Source organism: Ambystoma mexicanum, chromosome 3p, assembly GCF_040938575.1.
Source record: "Ambystoma mexicanum isolate Mex_15411 chromosome 3p, UKY_AmexF1_1, whole genome shotgun sequence".
Classification (NCBI taxonomy): Eukaryota; Metazoa; Chordata; class Amphibia; order Caudata; family Ambystomatidae; genus Ambystoma; species Ambystoma mexicanum.
Genome location: NC_090925.1, coordinates 18,484,987 through 18,511,466, shown reverse-complemented (window position 1 = coordinate 18,511,466; position 26,480 = coordinate 18,484,987). Strand labels below are relative to the sequence as shown.

Here is a 26,480-nt window from a genome sequence, read left to right as displayed (position 1 = left end):
CCACAGGCAGACACCCTGGGGCATCCACAGCCAGACACCCTGGGGCATCCACAGTCAGACACCCTGGGGCATCCACAGCCAGACACCCTGTAGCATCCACAGGCAGACAACCTGGTACTTCTACAGCCAGACACCCTGGGGCATCCACAGCCAGACACCCTGGGGCATCCACAGCCAGACACCCTGAGCATCCACAGCAATACACCCTGGGGGGATCGACAGCCAGGCACCCTGGGGCATCCACAGCCAGACACCCTGGAGCATCCACAGGCAAACACCCGGGGCATCCACAGGCAGACACCCTGGGGCATCCACAGCCAGACACCATGGAGCATCCACAGCCAGAGACCCTGGGGCATCCACAGCCAGACATCCTGGGGCATCCACAGCCAGACACCCTGGGGCATCTACAGCCAGACACCCTGGAGCATCCACAGCCAGACACCCTGGGGCATCCACAGCCAGACACCCTGGAGCAATCACAGCCAGACACCCTGGGGCATCCACAGCCAGACACCCTGAGCATCCACAGCCAGACACCTGGAGCATCCACAGCCAGACACCCTGGAGCATCCACAGCCAGACACCCTGGGGGGATCGACAGCCAGGCACCCTGGGGCATCCACAGGCAAACAGCCGGGGCATCCACAGGCAGACACCCTGGGGCATCCACAGCCAAACACCCTGGGGCATCCACAGCCAGACACCCTGGAGTATCCACAGGCTGACACCCTGGGGCATCCCGAGGCAGACACCCTGGGGAATCCACAGCCAGACACCCTGGAGCATCCACAGCCAGACACCCTGGGGCATCCACAGCCAGACACCCGGGAGCAATCACAACCAGACACCCTGGGGCATCCACAGCCAGACACCCTGGAGAATCCACAGGCAGACACCCTGGGGCATCCACAGGCAGACACCCTGGGGCATCCCGAGGCAGACACCCTGGGGCATCCACAGCCAGACACCCTGGAGCAATCACAGCGAGACACCCTGGGGCATCCACAGCCAGACACCCTGGAGCATCCACAGCCAGACACCCTGAAGCATCCACACCCAGACACCCTGGGGCATCCACAGCCAGACACCCTGGAGCATCCACAGCCAGACACCCTGTAGCATCCACAGCCAGACATCCTGGGGCATCCACAGGCAGACACCCGGGGCATCCACAGGCAGACAACCTGGCACTTCTACAGGCAGACACCCTGGGGCATCCACAGCCAGACACCCTGGGGCATCCACAGGCAAACACCCGGGACATCCACAGGCAGACACCCTGGGGCATCCACAGCCAGACACCCTGGGGCATCCACAGCCAGGCACCCTTGGGCATCCACAGGCAGACACCCTGGGGCATCCACAGCCAGACACCCTGGGGCATCCACAGCCAGGCACCCTGGAGCATCCGCAGGCTGACACCTTGGGGCATCCACAGGCAGACACCCTGGGGCATCCCGAGGCAGACACCCTGGGGCATCCACAGCCAGACACCCTGGGGCATCCACAGCCAGACACCCTGGGGCATCCACAGCCAGACACCCTGGAGCAATCACAGCCAGACACCCTGGGGCATCCACAGCCAGACACCCTGGAGCATCCACAGCCAGACACCCTGGAGCATCCACAGGCAGACACCCTGGGGCATCCACAGCCAGACACCCTGGGGCATCCACAGCCAGACACCCTGGGGCATCCACAGCCAGACATCCTGGGGCATCCACAGCCAGACACCCTGGAGCATCCACAGGCTGACACCCTGGGGCATCCACAGCCAGACATCCTGGGGCATCCACAGCCAGACACCCTGGGGCATCCACAGCCAGACACCCTGGAGCATCCACAGCCAGACACCCTGGGGCATCCACAGCCAGACACCCTGGAGCAATCACAGCCAGACACCCTGGGGCATCCACAGCCAGACATCCTGGAGCATCCACAGCCAGACACCTGGAGCATCCACAGCCAGACACCCTGGAGCATCCACAGCCAGACACCCTGGGGGGATCGACAGCCAGGCACCCTGGGGCATCCACAGGCAAACACCCGGGGCATCCACAGGCAGACACCCTGGGGCATCCACAGCCAGACACCCTGGGGCATCCACAGCCAGACACCCTGGAGTATCCACAGGCTGACACCCTGGGGCATCCCGAGGCAGACACCCTGGGGAATCCACAGCCAGACACCCTGGAGCATCCACAGCCAGACACCCTGGGGCATCCACAGCCAGACACCCTGGAGCATCCACAGCCAGACACCCTGAAGCATCCACAGCCAGACACCCTGGGGCATCCACAGCCAGACACCCTGGAGCAATCACAGCCAGACACCCTGGGGCATCCACAGCCAGACACCCTGGGGCATCCACAGCCAGACACCCTGGGGCATCCACAGCCAGACACCCTGGGGCACCCACAGCCACCCCTGAGCATCCACAGCCAGGCACCCTTCGGGCATCCACAGACAAACACCAGGGGCATCCACAGGCAGACACCCTGGGGCATCCACAGCCAGACACCCTGGGGCATCCACAGCCAGGCACCCTGGAGCATCCACAGGCTGACACCATGGGGCATCCACAGGCAGACACCCTGGGGCATCCCGAGGCAGACACCCTGGGGCATCCACAGCCAGACACCCTGGAGCATCCACAGGCAGACACCCTGGGGCATCCACAGCCAGACACGCTGGAGCAATCACAGCCAGACACCCGGGGCATCCACAGCCAGACATCCTGGAGCATCCACAGGCAGACACCCTGGGGCATCCACTGGCAGACACCCTGGGGCATCCCGAGGCAGACACCCTGGGGCATCCACAGCCAGACACCCTGGAGCATCCACAGCCAGACACCCTGGGGCATCCACAGCCAGACACCCTGGAGCAATCGCAGCCAGACACCCTGGGGCATCCACAGCCAGACACCCTGGAGCATCCACAGGCAGACACCCTGGGGCATCCACAAGCAGACACCCTGGAGCATCCACAGGCAGACACCCTGGGGCATCCACAGGCTGACACCCTGGGGCATCCACAGGCAGACAGCCTGGGGCATCCAGAGGCAGACACCCTGGGGCATCCAGAGCCAGACACCCTGGGGCATCCACAGGCAGACACCCTGGGGCATCCACAGGCAGACACCCTGGGGCATCCACAGCCAGACACCCTGGAGCATCCACAGCCAGACACCCTGGGGCATCCACAGCCAGACACCCTGGAGCAATCACAACCAGACACCCTGGGGCATCCACAGCCAGACACCCTGGAGCATCCACAGGCATACACCCTGGGGCATCCACAGGCAGACACCCTGGAGCATCCACAGGCAGACACCCTGGGGCATCCACAGCCAGACACCCTGGGGCATCCACAGCCAGACACCCTGGGGCATCCACAGCCAGACACCCTGGGGCATCCACAGCCAGACACCCTGAGCATCCACAGCAATACACCCTGGGGGGATCGACAGCCAGGCACCCTGGGGCATCCACAGCCAGACACCCTGGAGCATCCACAGGCAAACACCCGGGGCATCCACAGGCAGACACCCTGGGGCATCCACAGCCAGACACCCTGGAGCATCCACAGCCAGACACCCTGGAGCATCCACAGGCAGACACGCTGGAGCATCCACAGGCAGACACCCTGGAGCATCCACAGCCAGACACCCTGGAGCATCCACAGGCAAACACCCTGGAGCATCCACAGCCAGACACCCTGGGGGGATCGACAGCCAGACACCCTGGGGCATCCACAGCCAGACACCCTGGGGCATCCACAGCCAGACACCCTGGAGCATCCACAGGCAGACACCCTGGGGCATCCACAGCCAGTCACCCTGGGGCATCCACAGCCAGACACCCTGGAGCATCCACAGCCAAACACCCTGGAGCATCCACCGGCAGACACCCTGGAGCATCCACAGCCAGACACCCTGGGGCATCCACAGCCAGACACCCTGGGGCATCCACAGCCAGACACCCTGGGGCATCCACAGCCAGACACCCTGAGCATCCACAGCAATACACCCTGGGGGGATCGACAGCCAGGCACCCTGGAGCATCCACAGGCAAACACCCTGGAGCATCCACAGCCAGAGACCCTGGGGCATCCACAGCCAGACACCCTGGGGCATCCACAGCCAGACACCCTGGGACATCCACAGCCAGACACCCTGGAGCAATCACAGCCAGACACCCTGAGGCATCCACAGCCAGACACCCTGGAGCATCCACAGCCAGACACCCTGGAGCATCCACAGACAGACACCCTGGGGCATCCACAGCCAGACACCCTGGGGCATTCACAGCCAGACACCCTGGGGCATCCACAGCCAGACACCCTGGGGCATCCACAGCCAGACACCCTGGAGCATCCACAGCCAGACACCCTGGGGCATCCACAGCCAGACATCCTGGGGCATCCACAGCCAGACACCCTGGGGCATCCACAGCCAGGCACCCTGGAGCATCCTCAGGCTGACACCCTGGGGCATCCACAGGCAGACACCCTAGGGCATCCCGAGGCAGACACCCTGGGGCATCCACAGCCAGACACCCTGGGGCATCCACAGCCAGACACCCTGGGGCATCCACAGCCAGGCACCCTGGGGCATCCACAGCCAGACACCCTGGGTCATCCACAGCCAGACACCCTGGAGCATCCACAGCCAGACACCCTGGGGCATCCACAGCCAGACACCCTGGAGCAATCACAGCCAGACACCCTGGGGCATCCACAGCCAGACATCCTGGAGCATCCACAGCCAGACACCTGGAGCATCCACAGCCAGACACCCTGGAGCATCCACAGCCAGACACCCTGGGTTGATCGACAGCCAGGCACCCTGGGGCATCCACAGGCAAACACCCGGGGCATCCACAGGCAGACACCCTGGGGCATCCACAGCCAGACACCCTGGGGCATCCACAGCCAGACACCCTGGAGTATCCACAGGCTGACACCCTGGGGCATCCCGAGGCAGACACCCTGGGGAATCCACAGCCAGACACCCTGGAGCATCCACAGCCAGACACCCTGGGGCATCCACAGCCAGACACCCTGGAGCAATCACAGCCAGACACCCTGGGGCATCCACAGCCAGACACCCTGGAGCATCCACAGGTAGACACCCTGGGGCATCCACAGGCAGACACCCTGGGGCATCCCGAGGCAGACACCCTGGGGCATCCACAGCCAGACACCCTGGAGCAATCACAGCGAGACACCCTGGGGCATCCACAGCCAGACACCCTGGAGCATCCACAGGCAGACACCCTGAAGCATCCACAGCCAGACACCCTGGGGCATCCACAGCCAGACACCCTGGAGCAATCACAGCCAGACACCCTGGGGCATCCACAGCCAGACACCCTGGAGCATCCACAGCCAGACACCCTGGGGCATCCACAGCCAGACACCCTGGGGCACCCACAGCCACCCCTGAGCATCCACAGCCAGGCACCCTGGGGCATCCACAGGCAAACACCAGGGGCATCCACAGGCAGACACCCTGGAGCATCCACAGCCAGGCACCCTGGGGCATCCACAGCCAGACACCCTGGAGCAATCACAGCCAGACACCCTGGGGCATCCACAGCCAGACACCCTGGGGCACCCACAGCCACCCCTGAGCATCCACAGCCAGGCACCCTGGGGCATCCCGAGGCAGACACCCTGGGGCATCCACAGCCAGACACCCTGGAGCATCCACAGCCAGACACCCTGGGGCATCCACAGCCAGACACCCTGGAGCAATCACAGCCAGACACCCTGGGGCATCCACAGCCAGACACCCTGGAGCATCCACAGGCAGACACCCTGGGGCATCCACTGGCAGACACCCTGGGGCATCCCGAGGCAGACACCCTGGGGCATGCACAGCCAGACACCCTGGAGCATCCACAGCCAGACACCCTGGGGCATCCACAGCCAGACACCCTGGAGCAATCGCAGCCAGACACCTTGGGGCATCCACAGCCAGACACCCTGGAGCATCCACAGGCAGACACCCTGGGGCATCCACAAGCAGACACCCTGGAGCATCCACAGGCAGACACCCTGGGGCATCCACAGGCTGACACCCTGGGGCATCCACAGGCAGACAGCCTGGGGCATCCACAGGCAGACACCCTGGGGCATCCAGAGCCAGACACCCTGGGGCATCCACAGGCAGACACCCTGGGGCATCCACAGGCAGACACCCTGGGGCATCCACAGCCAGACACCCTGGAGCATCCACAGCCAGACAGCCTGGGGCATCCACAGCCAGACACCCTGGAGCAATCACAGCCAGACACCCTGGGGCATCCACAGCCAGACACCCTGGAGCATCCACAGGCATACACCCTGGGGCATCCACAGGCAGACACCCTGGAGCATCCACAGGCAGACACCCTGGGGCATCCACAGCCAGACACCCTGGAGCATCCACAGGCAGACACCCTGGGGCATCCACAGCCAGACACCCTGGGGCATCCACAGCCAGACACCCTGGGGCATCCACAGCCAGACACCCTGGAGCATCCACAGGCAGACAACCTGGTACTTCTACAGCCAGACACTCTGGGGCATCCACAGCCAGACACCCTGGGGCATCCACAGCCAGACACCCTGAGCATCCACAGCAATACACCCTGGGGGGATCGACAGCCAGGCACCCTGGGGCATCCACAGCCAGACACCCTGGAGCATCCACAGGCAAACACCCGGGGCATCCACAGGCAGACACCCTGGGGCATCCACAGCCAGATACCCTGGAGCATCCACAGCCAGACACCCTGGAGCATCCACAGGCAGACACCCTGGAGCATCCACAGCCAGACACCCTGGAGCATCCACAGGCAGACACCCTGGAGCATCCACAGCCAGACACCCTGGGGGGATCGACAGCCAGACACCCTGGGGCATCCACAGCCAGACACCCTGGGGCATCCACAGCCAGACACCCTGGAGCATCCACAGGCAGACACCCTGGGGCATCCACAGCCAGACACCCTGGGGCATCCACAGCCAGACACCCTGGAGCATCCACAGCCAAACACCCTGGAGCATCCACCGGCAGACACCCTGGAGCATCCACAGCCAGACACCCTGGGGCATCCACAGCCAGACACCCTGGGGCATCCACAGCCAGACACCCTGGGGCATCCACAGCCAGACACCCTGAGCATCCACAGCAATACACCCGGGGGGATCGACAGCCAGACACCCTGGAGCATCCATAGGCAAACACCCTGGAGCATCCACAGCCAGACAACCTGGAGCATCCACAGCCAGACACCCTGGAGCATCCACAGCCAGACACCCTGGAGCATCCACAGGCAGACACCCGGGGCATCCACAGGCAGACAACCTGGCACTTCTACAGCCAGACACCCTGGGGCATCCACAGCCAGACACCCTGGGGCATCCACAGCCAGACACCCTGGGGCATCCACAGCCAGACACCCTGGAGCATCCACAGCCAGACACCCTGGGGCATCCACAGCCAGACACCCTGGAGCATCCACAGCCAGACACCCTGGGGCATCCACAGCCAGATATCCTGGGGCATCCACAGGCAGACACCCGGGGCATCCACAGGCAGACAACCAGGCACTTCTACAGCCAGACACCCTGGGGCATCCACAGCCAGACACCCTGGAGCATCCACAGCCAGACACCCTGGGGCATCCACAGCCAGACACCCTGGAGCATCCACAGGCAGACACCTTGGGGCATCCACAGCCAGACACCCTGGGGCATCCACAGCCAGACACCCTGGAGCATCCACAGCCAGACACCCTGGGGCATCCACAGCCAGACACCCTGGGGCATCCACAGCCAGACATCCTGGGGCATCCACAGGCAGACACCCGGGGCATCCACAGGCAGACAACCTGGCACTTCCACAGCCAGACACCCTGGGGCATCCACAGCCAGACACCCTGGAGCATCCACAGGCAGACACCCTGGGGCATCCACAGCCAGACACCCTAGGGCATCCACAGCCAGGCACCCTGGAGCATCCACAGCCAGACACCTTGGGGCATTCACAGCCAGACATCCTGGGGCATCCACAGCCAGACACCCTGGGGCATCCACAGCCAGACACCCTGGAGCATCCACAGCCAGACACCCTGGGGCATCCACAGCCAGACACCCTGGAGCAATCACAGCCAGACACCCTGGGGCATCCACAGCCAGACACCCTGGAGCATCCACAGCCAGACACCCTGGGGCATCCACAGCCAGACACCCTGGGGCACCCACAGCCACACCTGGGGCATCCACAGCCAGACACCCTGGAGCATCCACAGCCAGACACCCTGCGGCATCCACAGCCAGACACCCTGGAGCAATCACAGCCAGACACCCTGGGGCATCCACAGCCAGACACCCTGGAGCATCCACAGGCAGACACCCTGGGGCACCCACAGGCAGACACCCTCGGCCATCCCGAGGCAGACATCCTGGGGCATCCACAAGCAGACACCCTGGCACTTCTACAGCCAAACACCCTGGGACATCCACAGCCAGACACCCTGGAGCATCCACAGGCAGACACCCCGGGGCATCCACAGGCAGACACCCTGGAGCATCCACAGGCAGACACCCTGGGGCATCCACAGCCAGACACCCTGGGGCATCCACAGCCAGACACCCTGGGGCACCCACAGCCACCCCTGGGGCATCCACAGCCAGACACCCTGGAGCATCCACAGGCAGACACCCTGGGGCATCCACAGGCAGACACCCTCGGGCATCCCGAGGCAGACATCCTGGGGCATCCACAAGCAGACAACCTGGTACTTCTACAGCCAGACACCCTGGGGCATCCACAGCCAGACACCCTGGGGCATCCACAGCCAGACACCCTGAGCATCCACAGCAATACACCCTGGGGGGATCGACAGACAGGCACCCTGGGGCATCCACAGCCAGACACCCTGGAGCATCCACAGGTAAACACCCGGGGCATCCACAGGCAGACACCCTGGGGCATCCACAGCCAGACACCCTGGAGCATCCACAGCCAGACACCCTAGAGCATCCACAGGCAGACACCCTGGGGCATCCACAGCCAGACACCCTGGAGCATCCACAGCCAGACACCCTGGAGCATCCACCGGCAGACACCCTGGAGCATCCACAGCCAGACACCCTGGGGCATCCACAGCCAGACACCCTGGGGCATCCACAGCCAGACACCCTGAGCATCCACAGCAATACACCCTGGGGGGATCGACAGCCAGACACCCTGGGGCATCCACAGCCAGACACCCTGGAGCATCCACAGCCAGACCCCCTGAGCATCCACAGCAATACACCCTGGGGGGATCGACAGCCAGACACCCTGGGGCATCCACAGCCAGACACCCTGGGGCATCCACAGCCAGACACCCTGGGGGGATCGACAGCCAGACACCCTGGGGCATCCACAGACAGGCACCCTGGGGCATCCACAGCCAGACACCCTGGGGGGATCGACAGCCAGACACCCTGGGGCATCCACAGCCAGACACCCTGGGGCATCCACAGCCAGACACCCTGGAGCATCCACAGGCGGACACCCTGGGGCATCCACAGCCAGACACCCTGGGGCATCCACAGCCAGACACCCTGGAGCATCCACAGCCAGACACCCTGGAGCATCCACCGGCAGATACCCTGGAGCATCCACAGCCAGACACCCTGGGGCATCCACAGCCAGACACCCTGGGGCATCCACAGCCAGACACCCTGGGGCATCCACAGCCAGACACCCTGAGCATCCACAGCAATACACCCTGGGGGGATCGACAGCCAGGCACCCTGGAGCATCCACAGGCAAACACCCTGGAGCATCCACAGCCAGACACCCTGGAGCATCCACAGCCAGACACCCTGGAGCATCCACAGCCAGACACCCTGGAGCATCCACAGGCAGACACCCGGGGCATCCACAGGCAGACAACCTGGCACTTCTACAGCCAGACACCCTGGGGCATCCACAGCCAGACACCCTGGAGCATCCACAGCCAGACACCCTGGGGCATCCACAGCCAGACACCCTGGAGCATCCACAGGCAGACACCCTGGGGCATCCACAGCCAGACACCCTGGGGCATCCACAGCCAGACACCCTGGAGCATCCACAGCCAGACACCCTGGGGCATCCACAGCCAGACACCCTGGGGCATCCACAGCCAGACATCCTGGGGCATCCACAGGCAGACACGCGGGGCATCCACAGGCAGACAACCTGGCACTTCTACAGCCAGACACCCTGGGGCATCCACAGCCAGACACCCTGGAGCATCCACAGCCAAACACCCTGGGGCATCCACAGCCAGACACCCTGGAACATCCACAGGCAGACACCCTGGGGCATCCACAGCCAGACACCCTGGGGCATCCAGAGCCAGACACCCTGGGGCATCCACAGCCAGACACCCTGGAGCATCCACAGGCAGACACCCTGGGGCATCCACAGCCAGACACCCTAGGGCATCCACAGGCAGACACCCTGGAGCATCCACAGCCAGACACCTTGGGGCATCCACAGCCAGACATCACAGCCAGACACCCTGGGGCATCCACAGCCAGACACCCTGGGGCATCCACAGCCAGACACCCTGGAGCATCCACAGCCAAACACCCTGGGGCATCCACAGCCAGACACCCTGGAACATCCACAGGCAGACACCCTGGGGCATCCACAGCCAGACACCCTGGGGCATCCAGAGCCAGACACCCTGGGGCATCCACAGCCAGACACCCTGGAGCATCCACAGGCAGACACCCTGGAGCAATCACAGCCAGACACCCTGGGGGGATCGACAGACAGGCACCCTGGAGCATCCACAGGCAGACACCCTGGGGCATCCACAGGCAGACACCCTCTGGCATCCACAGGCAGACATCCTGGGGCATCCACAAGCAGACACCCTGGCACTTCTACAGCCAGACACCCTGGGGCATCCACAGCCAGACACCCTGGAGCATCCACAGGCAGACACCCTGGGGCATCCACAGGCAGACACCCTGGGGCATCCACAGCCAGACACCCTGGAGCATCCACAGGCAGACACCCTGGGGCATCCACAGGCAGACACCCTGGGGCATCCACAGCCAGACACCCTGGGGCATCCAGAGCCAGACACCCTGGCACTTCTACAGCCAAACACCCTGGGACATCCACAGCCAGACACCCTGGAGCATCCACAGGCAGACACCCCGGGGCATCCACAGGCAGACACCCTGGAGCATCCACAGGCAGACACCCTGGGGCATCCACAGCCAGACACCCTGGGGCATCCACAGCCAGACACCCTGGGGCACCCACAGCCACCCCTGGGGCATCCACAGCCAGACACCCTGGAGCATCCACAGGCAGACACCCTGGGGCATCCACAGGCAGACACCCTCGGGCATCCCGAGGCAGACATCCTGGGGCATCCACAAGCAGACAACCTGGTACTTCTACAGCCAGACACCCTGGGGCATCCACAGCCAGACACCCTGGGGCATCCACAGGCAGACACCCTCTGGCATCCACAGGCAGACATCCTGGGGCATCCACAAGCAGACACCCTGGCACTTCTACAGCCAGACACCCTGGGGCATCCACAGCCAGACACCCTGGAGCATCCACAGGCAGACACCCTGGGGCATCCACAGGCAGACACCCTGGAGCATCCACAGGCAGACACCCTGGGGCATCCACAGGCAGACACCCTGGGGCATCCAGAGGCAGACATCCTGGGGCATCCACAAGCAGACACCCTGGTGCTTCTACAGCCAGATAATTCTGGAGCTTGGGTTGACAGTGCACCCTCTGCAAGGGTGGGCAATGTAGACACACTCATCTGTTTCACTGGTGCCCACCCACATGCGCCGCTGTATGGTCATGTGTTAGCTGGTATTCGCCAGCACTGGTGGCCACGTGGCCTGATGCCGGACACCCTCCTGATACCCCGCTTGGGCCCTGACACTTGATTCTCTGCACCTGCAGCACCAGACTACCACCCTGGCAAAGTGCCAGTGGGGCCCTCATTAACAAGGCGGTAAAGACAAAAACAGGGGGCATTTGAAATGCTGCCGATTTCCTGCAGGAAAAAAACACTTCAAGAGGTCCCCTATGTGTTTGCCATTGTGTGTGCTCTTCTGCAGGGCAACATAACTGCGACCTGGTGCTGTCCCATGTGCATTGCAAACCCCCTCCCCCCCCCCACCCCCAGGCCCAGAGAGGTCTCTTTTTAAATGAAGGCGAGTACGACACAGGGCACACCTGAAACACTGCATGCCTGGCGCGACTTTCCCACCCTGGAGGCAGTAACGCTATAGTCCAGCCCTTATGCACAGCACTTGCTGCGTGGGTGCTTGTGTTCTGTTGGCCATTTCCTGGGCAAAGGTCGGCTCATAGTGTCTGTGGAACTCTCAGACTGGCCGAACTATAGCCCCTCAGAATAAAACACGACCCTTAGCTCTGTTCTATGGTTACTCTCTAGATGAATGCCAGGCTATATTATGCAAGTCTACGCAAAAAGGACGAGCATACTTGTCCTTGGCACTTAGGGGGTTAATAACATCAAACTTCATTTTAAACTTGAATATAAAAGTGGCACTCTGTGCTTGAAGCTTGTTCAAGTCGTACCAATAGATAATGTGGTTGTTTGCGGGTTTGAGGGAGTGGGGGTTGGGGATGGCTGGTGGTACTTTGTCAAGACAGCCCATTCTTTTACCCCATGTGGTTCTGGCACATGCGAGTGGGCAGATCCCGGAAGCAGTTTCCTTGCCTTCCGCCACCCGCAGCAGAGGTCACGCCCCCTTGGCACTCACTCACCTGGTTCTGGAAGCACTGCTCCACGTTGATCTCGACTTTATCGCCCACGATTTCCCCATTGGGCAAGACGGCGAAGACCATCATGTTGAGCTTTGGCGCCACCTCGTGGGTGGCCCGCACAGAAAACGAGAAGGACCCTTTGGCTTCTGAAAGGAAACAGGAAAAGAATGGATTAAAATGGCGTCCACATTCGCTTGAAAGGTTCACCAACACCTTTCCAATTACTAATGAAATATAACGATATGCCCGTTACCCAGTGGGTATTTCCCTTGATAGAACACCTCGTCTCATGTGGTGGTGGCCATGTACTTCAATGCATTATTTGATCACACCCCCTAAACAATTCCTGGCAATCAGATGCCTATAGACTGCCAGTTGTGATGTGAATGGGCGGGAGGGTACTGAATGAGGTGGTTGGGGGCACAGGACTTCTGAAAGAGGGCTCCTGTATTCGATATGGCGATTGGGGTGGGACCAGTGGGCTGCCTCCTTTAAGGGAATGTGTCCCTCGCCTGTGTGTTGCCCTTTTAACATGGGCCACGATTGTGTCATGCCCCAAGCTAATAAAAAGAGCCTCTGCAGACACGCGCCCAGAGCGGCTGCCGACTCCAGAAGAGGAATGACTGGGTCCGCCTCTCATTTCATGTAGGCCTGCAGGCCCTGATGCCGTGGGACCCTCGTGCCAGGACGGTGGCAGAGGTCCGCATGGTCAAGGGCATGGCAGGCTGTGCCCCCACCCCCATTGGTGCTGGTGTCCTGTAGTACCATGGGGCCTGCCGGATGTCCAGGGAAGGCCCTAACCCCCACAGGCCCCCACAACAGCGATGCAGGGGTCGCTGCAAACATAGGTGTACAAATTCAACCCAAATGTTAACAGGTCTTTCACAATTCTTGGTGAAATGCTCTGGAACATTCCAAATTTGAAGGCCAGTCAGAGGGAGGGCCCAACCTTTTGTGGTGACTGTGCCCGAATTCTAGGTTAATCAAGAGAGGGGTGGCCTTTTAATGAAAGGTTCCTGGTACAGACAAGGGTACATCGTTCCCCATTGTGATGGTGACCCACTGGGGACGTGGCTCACACTTCATAGTATGATTTACTGAAATAAAAGAACGGCGGCACGAGTGCCAGAAAGAAAATCCTTTGGCTGCCTTGACCTCAATATTGCCTTGTTTGGTACCACAGGAGATGGACCATTCTGAGCCTATTCCCCAAGAACTACCCAGACAGAAGCAAGAAGACTTAAACGACCTGGTCACGTCATTCCCCAATGTATTCTGCGAGGAACCAGGGAGAGTACATGGTACTTATCTTTATACCAGAAACCCAAAGGGAAAAGTGGTCCATTTGAAACCATATAGACTCCCAGGAGCACGAAAACAAAAAGTGGTTGAGGAAGTGAAAAAAATGCTGAAGTCAAACATTATCGAGCACTCTTCGAGTCCATGGTCCTCCCATTTTGTGTTGGTCACTAAACCTGATCATTCTCTGAGGTTTTGCATAGACTTCCGGCAGGTCAACGGCATCCCCGCCTCAATGCCTATCCTATGCCATGCATCGATGAGTTAATAGATAAACTCAGAAATGTCACATTCCTATCAACCCTGGACTTAACCAAAGTGTACTGGCAGGTCCCAGTACATGGACTTAATAAGGAAAAGACAGCTTTCTCGGTACCCCTGGGACTATTCCAGTTCCAAGTCCTCCCTTTTAGCCTACATGGGGGCCCAGCCACTTTCCAACGGCTTATGGACAGGATATTGCAGCCCTACTCTTTTTTTCTCACGATTTCTGTGTGGTTTATATTGACGACATAGTCATTTATAGCAACACTTGGGAAGACCATCTTTTCTCTCTCTTTACTATTATGAGAGCCCTCAGAGACGCCCGCTTAACTGCCAATCCATCCAAATGCAATCTAGCCCAATCAGCCGTGAAATACCTCGGCTTCTATGTAGGGAATGGCAATGTACAGCCCCAAGAGTGAAAGCCGCCCTAGATACCCCCACGCCTAAGACCAAGAGAGACCTCAGGGCATTCCTAGGTTTGATAGGAGATTGCCATAGGTTTATCCCTAATTTCTCAGATAGAACAGCTTGGTTGACAGACAAATTAAGGAACGCTGAACCCCAAACGATTAATTGGACTGACAAGGAAGATTTATGTTACAACAACTTCAAACAAACCTTGTGACAGAACACAATCCTAAAGGTAGTAGATGTTTCAAAGGAGTTTGTGTTGCAAACTGATACCTCTCCCACAGGGTTAGGAGCAGTTTTATCACAAATTTGTGACTAATTGGAACACCCCATCCTATTCACTAGTCGAAAACTCTTCCCACATGAAAAGAACTGCTGTGTGTTGGAATTAGAGGCCCTTGCCATCAAATGGGCAATCACCGACCTAAGATACTGTCTTTTAAGAAGGACGCTCACACTTGTCACAGACCACTCACCTTTAGTATGGGTAAGCCAATGAAAGGACTCTATCCTTCAAGTCTGTGGTGATTCTTAGACCTTCAACCCAATTGTTTCACTGTGGAACACCGAAAAGGTAAAGACCAGGGGAATGTCTATTTCCTTTCCTGGTTTCTCTGTGAAACAGTTGCGGCTACATCGCATAGGGGAAGGGGATGTATGAAACCAGAAGGTTTCTTACCCGCTAGTCGCTGCGGATCTCTCTATCATGTGGCCAGGGCACAGCCTTCGCCTTTGGACCAGTGCGGGAGGATCACCTGGGGGAGGATTCTTCGGGTGGTGGGATTTGGACACCGGATGGTGAGATGCAGTATCCCCCCCCATAACACTTTTAGCCCATCCTAGCATGTACGATATGTGGGAACTTTACCCCTTCCTTTCACAAACACTTTCACACAGACAGCCCGCTCTGGGTGAAAACAGACTCACACCCGAGAAATGTACCTGACATGTCCCACTACTATGGTCAGGCAAGGTCAGGAAATTACTGGTAATTACTCACACCTGACTTCCATTAAGCTTCCCCACACGGATAAAAGGGAGAGCAAGAAAGCACATTCTGAACGCGGCAAAGCACACAAAGGAACAGTAGTTTAGAGTCAGTAGCTCAATGAGGGGAGAAAGACGCCAAACCAGGAAGGATTTGCAAGGAGGGAAGTACTTTTGACCTTTCCGGCAAGATCCATTACTTTCAAGAAACCTTCAGATTGGAAAGCGTAAGGCCAGGAAAACACAATGAAGAACCCTGCATTATGTGTCGGAGATACCCGGGCCCTCCCGCGTATCTGACCAAGTCGGGGAGGAGCAGCAGCCGCTGTGGTACCATCCTTTGCTCCAAGATCAAAGCAGAGCCAGAGAGATCAACGCAGCCATTGAGAAGGGGAGACCAAGGCAAGACTGGTCTGCGTTGAAGTCAAGGCTGCAAGCAGCAACATTCTATAACGAGCACAGGAACGAACATTGTTACACGTGTGATGAAAGACGTGAGTAAAAGCTAAGTGGTTCATGCATTTTTGAACTTTAACAGAGTGGTCAGGCACCGTGAGTGTTCTCAATCGAAGGTCTCTCTAAGGTATCCAGCCAAAAAAGCATATAAGCGAAAGTTTAAAAAGGAAATTGATGAATATAGTGAATCAAAGTGGCTCTGCAACAGTTTAAGCAAAATCCATTGCACAGTCATAAGTCTTCAATATCTGATACATAGAGGAAAGCTTGGAAAGTGAGACATGTTCCGAGCTCGATCGAGGGAGACCTATTGGGAACTTGTGTTTAAATGGTCCGATCCCGATCGAGGGAGACCGGTGGTCCAAGTCCGAACGAGGGAGACCAATTGTGAACATTGTGTTGAAGGGGGTCTGAGACCCATGGAGGGGGACCCGTGGTGAACAGTAATTACTTGAGAAATTGTGAATGTGAAAATCCTGAGAAGAAAGGAACTTTGATACTTATTTGTTGCATCAGGCCCTTTGTAATAAGAGACTTTGGGCCTCATTACGAGGCTGGCGCTGATGGAATGAAGGGGGCTGGTACGGGACCGGCCCCCTTCATTCTATCAGGGCCGATTACGAGCTTCCCATTGCGGGACCCGGATCGGACGCCTGGTAAAACCAGGCGTCCTTTCTGGGTCCCGTGAGGGGAAGGGGGAGGTAACAACGGGACACTCGTACTGTGCCCATTGTTACCTCCAACCTCATTCCCATTGAGCCCTATGGGGGCTCAAATGGAGATGAGGAATGGTTCCTGCAAGGAGAAATTACCGGGTCCTCCAATGTTGGAATGGCCCGGTTATTCCTCATTGAAGGAACCCGGTAAATGAGCCCGGTTTGGTGGCAGCCATGGAGCTAATAGCACCATGGCTGTCTCCAAACTCGTAATGAGGGCCTTTGAATGGTAAAGAGACTTTGGCACAGAAGGCCCTGATCTTGAAGTTTCAAACTGCATACTCGGGCTAGAGAAGCCAGAGTGTGTGCTAAACTCGAGTGTGCTGCCTTGTTCCATGATGTTAAAGTGGGAAGGGAATCTAACTGCGGAACTATGCTGACATATCATTTCTTGAACACTTTTCTTTTGCATACATGTTATCCCACACCATTTGTGTTTAGAAGTAAGGATTGGCAATAGGTTTATTAGATCAGGCCCTTTTATTCTGACAGAGACTTGACTAGTACTGCGTTATTATGATTTGATGGTCGTAGCTTCCGCCCATCCTTAGATTTAGGTTAGACAGGGGTTCAACCAACCCATGGAAGTTCAATAAACACCATTGAACTGTGATCACTTGGGTCTGTCGTCACTGTTTGAGAACGTGCCTTCCTTACAGGGTGCTGTGGCATAGAAAGTGCACCGTGCACCATCCGTTCACCCTGAGCAAGGAATGCACATGCGGGTGGGGGTCCTGTGGCATAGAAAGTGCACCGTGCACCATCCGTTCACCCTGAGCAAGGAATGCACATGCGGGTGGGGGTCCTGCGGCGTAGAAAGTGCACCGTGCACCATCCGTTCACCCTGAGCAAGGAATGCACATGCGGGTGGGGGTCCTGCGGCGTAGAAAGTGCACCGTGCACCATCCGTTCACCCTGAGCAAGGAATGCACATGCGGGTGGGGTCCTGCGGCGTAGAAAGTGCACCGTGCACCATCCGTTCACCCTGAGCAAGGAATGCACATGCGGGTGGGGGTCCTGCGGCGTAGAAAGTGCACCGTGCACCATCCGTTCACCCTGAGCAAGGAATGCACATGCGGGTGGGGGTCCTGCGGCGTAGAAAGTGCACCGTGCACCATCCGTTCACCCTGAGCAAGGAATGCACATGCGGGTGGGGGTCCTGCGGCGTAGAAAGTGCACCGTGCACCATCCGTTCACCCTGATCAATGAATGCACCTGCTGGGGGGAGGTGGGGGGCTATGGCAGTTGGTGTAGTACTGGTTATTTCCATGCCCCCGTCCCCTTTAGAATGTTCTCTTGGATGGTGACTGCTTCCTCCAAATAGTGGGATAACATAAGCCTAAATACACCCTTTGACCCCACATTTTGCTGCCAGAATTTGTCATGTAGTTTTTCTCCATTCGTGTTGTTCTAGAACTAACAAAGAGCGTAGGTAGCCCCCTCGCACCTCCCCCTACTGCTCGGGGGCTGATCCTGCCATCCTAGGGGGAAGCAGGAGTGGTCCCACCCAATGTGTGATTTCCGTAAAGACTGGGGAGTGCACATCAGGCCTGGATCCCTTCCACATGTGTCTGATCTTGTCCCAGAAGATCCTGCCATGGTCTGTGATGTTAACCGGGCCCCCAGAGCCCACCGTGCCCCTCTATGTCACCTTCCAGAGGGTTTGGCCTTCAATTCCCATGACCCCTCAGCATTGAGCATGGCGGCTAGGGCTGATGGGGGTTGTAGGCCCGAATATAGGCCGGGTGACAGGTTGACATTCCCTGGGTAATGACTACAGGCAGGTGTGGTCGAGGGGAGAGTTGCAAACCTTCAACATGTGCCCTACAACCCCAAAACCCAAAACCCCACAGTGGTCTCTAGAAGTCGTTGGTGACTTACCTGCACCCAAGGGGGCCTCCACTTGGCCGTTGACGGTAATCTCAGCTTTGCTCATGCCCTAAGGGACAGACAGACTTTTAAAATATGCAAGTAATACAGGTATGTAGCCCACCTAAAGCCATGGGCAGGCATCAGAGCAGAACATGCCATGCCACTGAAGGGTGAATGCAGAACAGAATAAAAGCGCTGCGAGGCCTTCAGTTCCTGCCCTTAGGCCATGCATCTGCTAAGAACAGGGCACAATAAGTGGCCGGGTTATACGTAAGCTTAGCTGGCAGCACAGGTGGTAACTATGGCCACACACATGCACTGAAAAGGCTATACACTGCAAGCAGCAACATTAGACACACACACACGGCAAGTGCTCGTTGTTTAGGCTCCAGGGGCAAACAGATCACAAAAGCCTGGAGACAGTCACCCGGCCACAGGCTAACATTTAGGGTTGTTTCCAAGCTGCTGCCCAAGCAACACAATGAGAATGTGAATGTCACAGAACTGCATGTGTGTGTCTGCTGCGGGGAATGCATGTTCCAGGTCCCACCTAGGACCTGAGTTGGAGCCAGAGGACAAAGGACAAGGGGTGTCTGTACCACACTGGCAGACATCTCAGTGGCCACATGCCGCAGATATCCGACCTCTCTACAGTGCCATGTGTTGGCTCCTTGCCATTCTACTGCTCTACAGTGCCACCACCACCCAGCATACCTAGTCACACTAGAGGGGACTGCACAGTAATGCACCACAGATGCGCAGCGGACCCTTGCACCCCAGGGACACACATCCCCACGAGCGCTGGTGCATCTCATCTGCCCAGTGGCGCATGCGCGGCTAAGTGACGCCAGCCCCCAGAGAGAGGCTCCTCGGAACTCACCACATAGTAAAAGACGACGCTGGTAGCGTCCTTCGCCAGGGCCTGGTGGTTCAGGATGAACTGGCCTGTCACGGTGGTGGTCTGGCCGCAGCCCACTGTGCCCGAGGACACGGTGGCCTTGAGGAAGCTGCCGGTCTTGGAGTAGAAGCGGCTGATGTAGTAGTCTGTGGTGGGGTAGTTGGGCCTACTCCAGCTCGTTGGATAGCATTCCGCATTCTTTTGGTACCGGGCCTGTTAAGAAGCAGGAAGTGGAGGAAACAAGTCAAGAAAGGAATGAGTGGCAGGAAGAGGTGGACCAAGAGGGCACAGGGGCACATATAGAAATGTCGAGAAGGTGGACATTGCAGGAAGGACTTCCACTGGTGGCCCAGGAGTAGCCCAGGAGAGGAGAGTGACCATTGACAAGGGCAGTGTCTTTAGGTCTCCTAGAGGAGACTCATCCAGGACCTCATCCTTCTAGTGGAGACTCTCCCATGACCTCCATAAGCTCTTCCTTCTAGAGGAAACTCATCCATGACCTCATCCTTCTAGAGGAAACTCATCCATGACCTCTTCCTTCTAGAGGAAACTCATCCATGACCTCATCCTTCTAGGAGACTCATCCATTACCTCATCCTTCTAAAGGAGTCCCATCCATGACCTCCATGATCTCATCCTCCTAGAGGAGACTCATCCATAACCTCATATGGCTTCATGGGTTTGACCCGCAAGAGGCAGTGTTGGCATGCCCCCCCACATACCCTTCAAGTATAAGCATGACTCCTGCACACATCAGACATTACTGGTATGACCCCCCTCCCCACCCCCATCCACAGTGAGGGAAATATGAGCAAAGGCCCCTACTGGACACTCCATGAATGACTGAGCTAGCCTAATCAGTTCTGGGGATTCCTGCATTGTTTGGGTATTTCCCATCCCAGCTCCGAATAACCAGGCCAGTCTTGTTTCCGAGGCAGACGGCCACTTCAGTTTGCAGAGTGGCTGTGCGGGACACAGGTTGTCCCGACTTGCTGTCTCCCAAGACTCACACTCCAGGGGGAACCAAGCAAGTCGGGACAACCTGTGCCCCGCACAGCCACTCTGCAAACTGCGGAACAGAGTCCCCAATTACAGGACAATCCCGCAAAATACGGGACAGTTGGCCACCCTACCCCTGACAGGCAGGGGAGTGCCTGAGATGACTGCTGCCTCCACGGCACCCTTTCTGTCACCACCACGGGCCCCGCACTGTAATTACTCATGATCCCCCAGCAGGGAGAGCCCAACCCCACATCCTCCTCTTGGGCTGCCTGAAAAAATATAATAGGCCTGCACCTAGGAATGGCCCAGGTGGAGGGAAGTCTTTGTGGACTGCACTGCAAGCTCCACCTGGCATAAGTAGCTCAGCCAATGAGGACTTTGGGGCCCCACTCACACTCCTGCTGCTGTCTGTCTGCCTGAGAACATCCTGCCCAGCAGAAACATGGACAACAGCAGCAGCAGGACCTTGACACAGCCCTGGCCAGGCTGTCCCCGAGCAACGCTTCTATACATAGTTTGAACAGTGCACTGTACAGAGACTTTTTGTATATATTTTCTAAGACTTTATTTTTAAAGAACTTTCTATATATTTTTAAAAGGACTCTTTTTATATGTTTTAAATGTTAATTAGTTGGTTTTGGCTTTGGTTTATAGTGTAAATAGTGTCTCGTGAGGACGCCTTTTTATACAAAACTTCTAAAACCCTACTGATCAACTGGAAGAATATAAAAGTAATGAAAAGAATTCAAGAACTGTACGCCCGCATATTGGGGTCCCCCTTTCCTTGTGTGCTAAGGTCTTATAACCAAGTGTTTTCTTCCCCAGGTGTTTAGGGGGTCCCATCCTAATCCTGGCCTTTCCGTGTCGAATTCCCAAAGAATTCCACCCAGGTGCTCTTGAGCTCAGGCAGGAGGGGGTTGGAGACAGGTAAGAGGTAGGTCAAGTATTAAAGTAAAGCATCATAAAGAGTATTTTGTGCCCGCCTACACCTGCCTCCCAATGAGAATGTGCTGCAATTCCCCACTACATTTCTCTCGCCCCCTCGCACTGTCTTTTTCTCTCTCGCTCTCTCTCCCTCGCTCTCCCCCTGTACACATCTGCCCTTCTCCCCCTCTCTCTGTCTTTTTCTGTCTTGCTCTCCCTCCCTCTCTGCCCTCTACACATCTCTCTTGTCCCCCTCTGCCTCTCTCTCACTCTGTCTCATTCTCTCTCGCTCTCTCTTCCTAGCTCTGCCTCACTACCCAACTCTCTCTATCTCTCTCTCTGTCTCTCTGTCGCTCTTTCTCTTTCTCTCTCAGCTCAATGTCACGGTTTTCCCCCTTTCTCTATTTGTGTTTATAGTGGCTGAACAGTCACTGGAAACACTTGAGTTGTGCTAGAACCAGCCCTCTGGACTATTGAGCTCTCGTATTTTGCCACGTCACGTTTTCTAGTATAGTGACGATTATGCTACCGCCCTGATGAAAGTGATCTCCATTTTGAACCACAGCGAATTAGGAGAAAACAACGATAAGAGTACTGAATGGGATGAGGTTGTCCAACTAAAGAAGAGACTCATCCGGACAGAACTACATGGGGCGTTTATGCTCGAGGACTTAAAAAATAAGTCTCTTCCCCAAGAGTTGATTGTTCGAAATGAACTACGTTCATTTTTAGACAACCCCAAATTTAAACTTCAGTGAAGTTACATCTCTAATCGATGCGGCAGGGATTGGTTAATCTTGATAACCGGTACTGCTAAAGAGACTGTCGAAAAAATTGAAATCGACCTCAAAAAGATCGAGATATAAAAAAACGTACCTTTCTAGACACTTTCAAAAAAAGAATTGAGGAAATTGAGAAAGAAATGAAGGAGTTTAAAGATAAAAATACATTTGACTGTATAACAAGGTTCAAGAAGGACCTATCAAAATTCACCCATGAGAGAGCATTCCCCTATCGAAAAGACGGTTATCAGAATCCCTCCTTTCAACAAAACGGTCAAAACAACCGATCACGGAGAGTCCGTTTTTGCGCCGCGTCTTATAGCACTAGCAACGACAGTAGCGCTAGCGACCCAGATGACCCAGGAGAAGGGGGCTCAGCTGGACCATCAAAAAGAGGGAGAGGGAATGCAAACTACAGACAAGGGCGAGGCAATCGGAACAACACTCAGAGGCCTTTTTTATACTAAGGCCCCTCCAGAGGAACCTGGAATGTATTCCCGCAACAATAGGCCGACCTGGTGGATGAACAAGGGTTTTGTGGATCTTATGAAGGCAATAGAAGCTCGGGATATAAGGTTCTTTGTTGATGAGGAACTCACTTTCTTGTGGGCTGATCACTTTTAGCTCAATGAGGAGGGCTAAATCTTTAGTCGGGTCATTACTAAGCTTTTTATAGTAAGCCTCATTCAGAAGTTGTCTGTTGCATTCCTTAAGATAGTCGGTGCAGTTCAAAACAACTATCCTGCCACCCTTGTCGGCTTTCTTGAAGATAATTAGTTCATTTCTCACAAGGTTGGTAAGTGTTGTTTTCTCCAATTTAGTGAGATTGTGAAAAACATTAGTGTGGGCCTGTTCAAGTTTCTCTACCTCAGCTAGTACCCGCTTTTCAAAGATGAATGATTCTGGGGGAAATTGGGGAGTTGGAGGGTAGAAAGTGGAAGGGGGACGGAGACCAGTACAGTTAGTCATGGTGGCAGAACTCGATTCACTTGGGAGGAGGGGGAAGAATTCATTCATTTTGGAGGCATAAATACTTATGAAATATTCCAATTGGGAAACAAGTATGCCAGTCTATCCGTGCATTCTGCTAGCTGACCATTAGAGGGCCACTATCTAAGTCAGCTATGTGCCGGTCAATGTATAGACACAAACGAAGGACCATTCTTTGGCACCTGTGGAATTTCAGTTTTAGATGTATACTACATCTAATATGGCTCCCGCCATTTTTTTTTTGCAGCATTTTTTGCAAAGTGCCTGTCATTGTATAGACACAAACGAAGAACCATTCTTTGGCACCTGTGGAATTTCAGTTTTAGGTGTATACTACATCTAATATGGCTCCCATGATTTTTTAGCTGCGTTTTTGAAAATTATTCCGCGCCAGTAGTCGGCTTCGAATGACCTTGTTGTTGCAGGGTAATTAGTCCTGCCAATCGAAGCCATATCCGCAGGGTGTTTTTTCCCCGGCGGTCACTTTTATTTTTTGATCGCGGACCCAGAGCTACCACAAGAAACCAGGATACCTCTTCGTGTGCCACCCAAAGGTAAGTACCATTCGGATCCTGTTGCCTTTTGTGCCCTACTGATCACTCTAGAGACTCAGAGATCTCTTTGCCCAATGACACAGGATCACAGAGATGTTAGATAGTGTGTTAGTATTTCTAACATAAGAGTGGGAATTTTACCATCTCAGACAACTGCTAACTGGCACCCCTCTTTAATTTATTTTAGTGGGCGGTGACTAGTCCACCAGAGAGAGAGCCCTACTCTAACTCAGGAGTCAGACTAATCTAGCTGTGTGAATACCGCGATTTCTATTCTTCTATTGAGAGAGGTAAGAAGTCCTCTTCCAGGCGAATATGTAGCTTTTACGTTGTTATAAAGAAATAAACCCCTGTAAGAATGATACTTGAGTATTCAACCACCCCCCACTTTTATTTAATAGGTGATTGGGTAGCAGGGACGTGTACCTGAAGATCCATCTATTTCACTGTAGACCATCGATACAACGGGACCCTATTTTCCTCTGTTCATCATCTAGAGGTATTTCATGACTTTCAACAGTTTTTTTGTGAACAAGTCTTTTGTAGAATAAGTTTCTTTTACATCTCTCTGATACTAATTTACTGAAATGTGACTGGCAGAAAATGTTTGTAATGCTTTATAGGCAGAGAGCTTGGTTGCTCCAGGTACAATTGATATGTATTTTCACTGACGACTGTGCCCAATTTTGGACAGAAGTATTACTGGAGGATCATATAAGAACCCAGTAGTTTACTAAGACTACCACCACTGCAACACAAGGTAAAGACTTCTTTTCTTTAACCTCGGGTTGTGCAGACTAATACTGTTTAGATATTAAGCATTCGATTGGCTTACATTTTGCTTTTACTTTTTACCAATAGCACTTCAATGTCAAAAACGCACTTGTGGGCACTTTTTGGAAAGATGTTCTTAGATTAAATCATAAAGTTCAAGTGACTAATTGAGAAATCCTCCTGAAGAAAGTTTGAGACGAAAGACAGAGAACTGAAACATGTCGAGGCATAATACTAGTAATTTGATATACTGGATATGTATTGAGATCTTTATTGATTACACTTCATCTCTACAAGTCAAATGAATCATAAGGATGAAGTAAACTGATGCCATTATTACATCAGGAATGAACTGCAGCTATTTTGCTAGCTTTTTTTCTATGTCACTAGCACTTTGTTTTTATAAATGTTTGATTTTTGCTGTGTTTTTTATGGATTATGAATGAAATGTATATATATTTTGTAAGTATTAACTGACTGTTTGGAAGTTCTGTTGTGGATAATTATACCTCGTTGCTCTATATATGGTCTCTTCAACTACCCCAAATCAAAAGGTAGATACATTACTACTCATACAGTAGTTTTTTGGGGTTTCCCCCTTTCTATATCTGGTTTTATGAACCATATTGAATGGTGAGTCTCGACGCGTGTGACTGTTTGTGTTCCAGGAACGGATTGTTACTGGGGATTTTACCCCGTTACTACTACATGGACATAAATCATAAGAACTGGTTACATCCAATTTCGGCCCGGATTTGAAAAAGGCTCAGTGGAGCCGAAACATGTTATCAATTATGGGCTCAACGGTTCTTGATGATTAATAAATCAGTAACCATGATATAAAATCGTTGGCGCAGAGTCCTGTATTTCCATTAATTAACTTATTCGGTGTATGGGACGGTTAGGCTTTTCACCGTCCTTATACATTTGACCTGCGACTTCACTGATCGGATTTTGAAACTTTTACTTTGTACGAATAACTATTGGGATTGTAAGGAGTCGCCCTTGTGGAGCAAGGTTCTTCAAAGCCACAGTTCTTCAAAACACATTTTTATGAAGTTTTGTTGGTGCAGATGATTTGTGACTAAATGTCTATGTACCGCACTTTAAATATAGTACGCAAGCATGATTTTGATATTACGAGGTGGTCTATATGCATTTCTCAGTATTGTACAAAAGCCTTAAATGTAGGGCTCGGAAAAGACCCAAACCCAGGGCACCACTAGAAAGCTGATCTATACAAATGGGTAAGATATGAGGCGGGGGAACGGAAGATTCAGAAGCAAGACTGATATAATGACCCCTAGGGGCTTTAAGAGTTAACGGCACCTGCATATGCTTATATGGCCATTGGTGTCATGTTAACCACCCTCTGCTAGGCCACAAGCAGGAGCTAAATAGTTACAATTCTCAGAGACACTGCACTGAGAGAGCTGATGCAGGGTTTGTGGTAGGAGTAGGCAGCCATGATGGGGCAGCACTCTTGCTTGGCCTCTGGACTGCAAAGGAGGCCCCACCATTCCTTGGCAGGTACCCGTGGTGCACGGGAGTGCCAGTTAGGCCGAACTCTGCATGCCATCTTTGATTCTGTATCCCTTTTCCGTCCTTATTTGTACTTGTTTGATAATGTTTCATTTTCAAGTTCTCCCAGTAGATATATTAACACAATGGGAAGCAGGCAAGATAGCACGATGGGTCCATGCACCAGCTGCTTACAGATCACTGGCCTGAGGT

The 26,480-nt window shown here is 55.1% G+C and overlaps 1 protein-coding gene across 3 annotated transcripts in view; it reads right to left on the bottom strand.

Annotated features, from left to right (window-relative positions):
* The window catches only part of LOC138580080 (alpha-2-macroglobulin-like), a 551,370-nt gene that overhangs the window by 264,792 nt on the left and 260,098 nt on the right, over nucleotides 1-26,480 (bottom strand). For all 3 annotated transcript variants that reach the window (XM_069650342.1, XM_069650343.1, XM_069650344.1), the window contains exons 12-14: nucleotides 19,703-19,933; nucleotides 18,832-18,889; nucleotides 12,815-12,960 (exon numbers count right to left, since the gene is read on the bottom strand). In XM_069650342.1, the coding sequence (XP_069506443.1) occupies nucleotides 12,815-12,960; nucleotides 18,832-18,889; nucleotides 19,703-19,933 (435 nt within the window). The remainder of the gene's footprint in view (nucleotides 1-12,814; nucleotides 12,961-18,831; nucleotides 18,890-19,702; nucleotides 19,934-26,480) is intronic.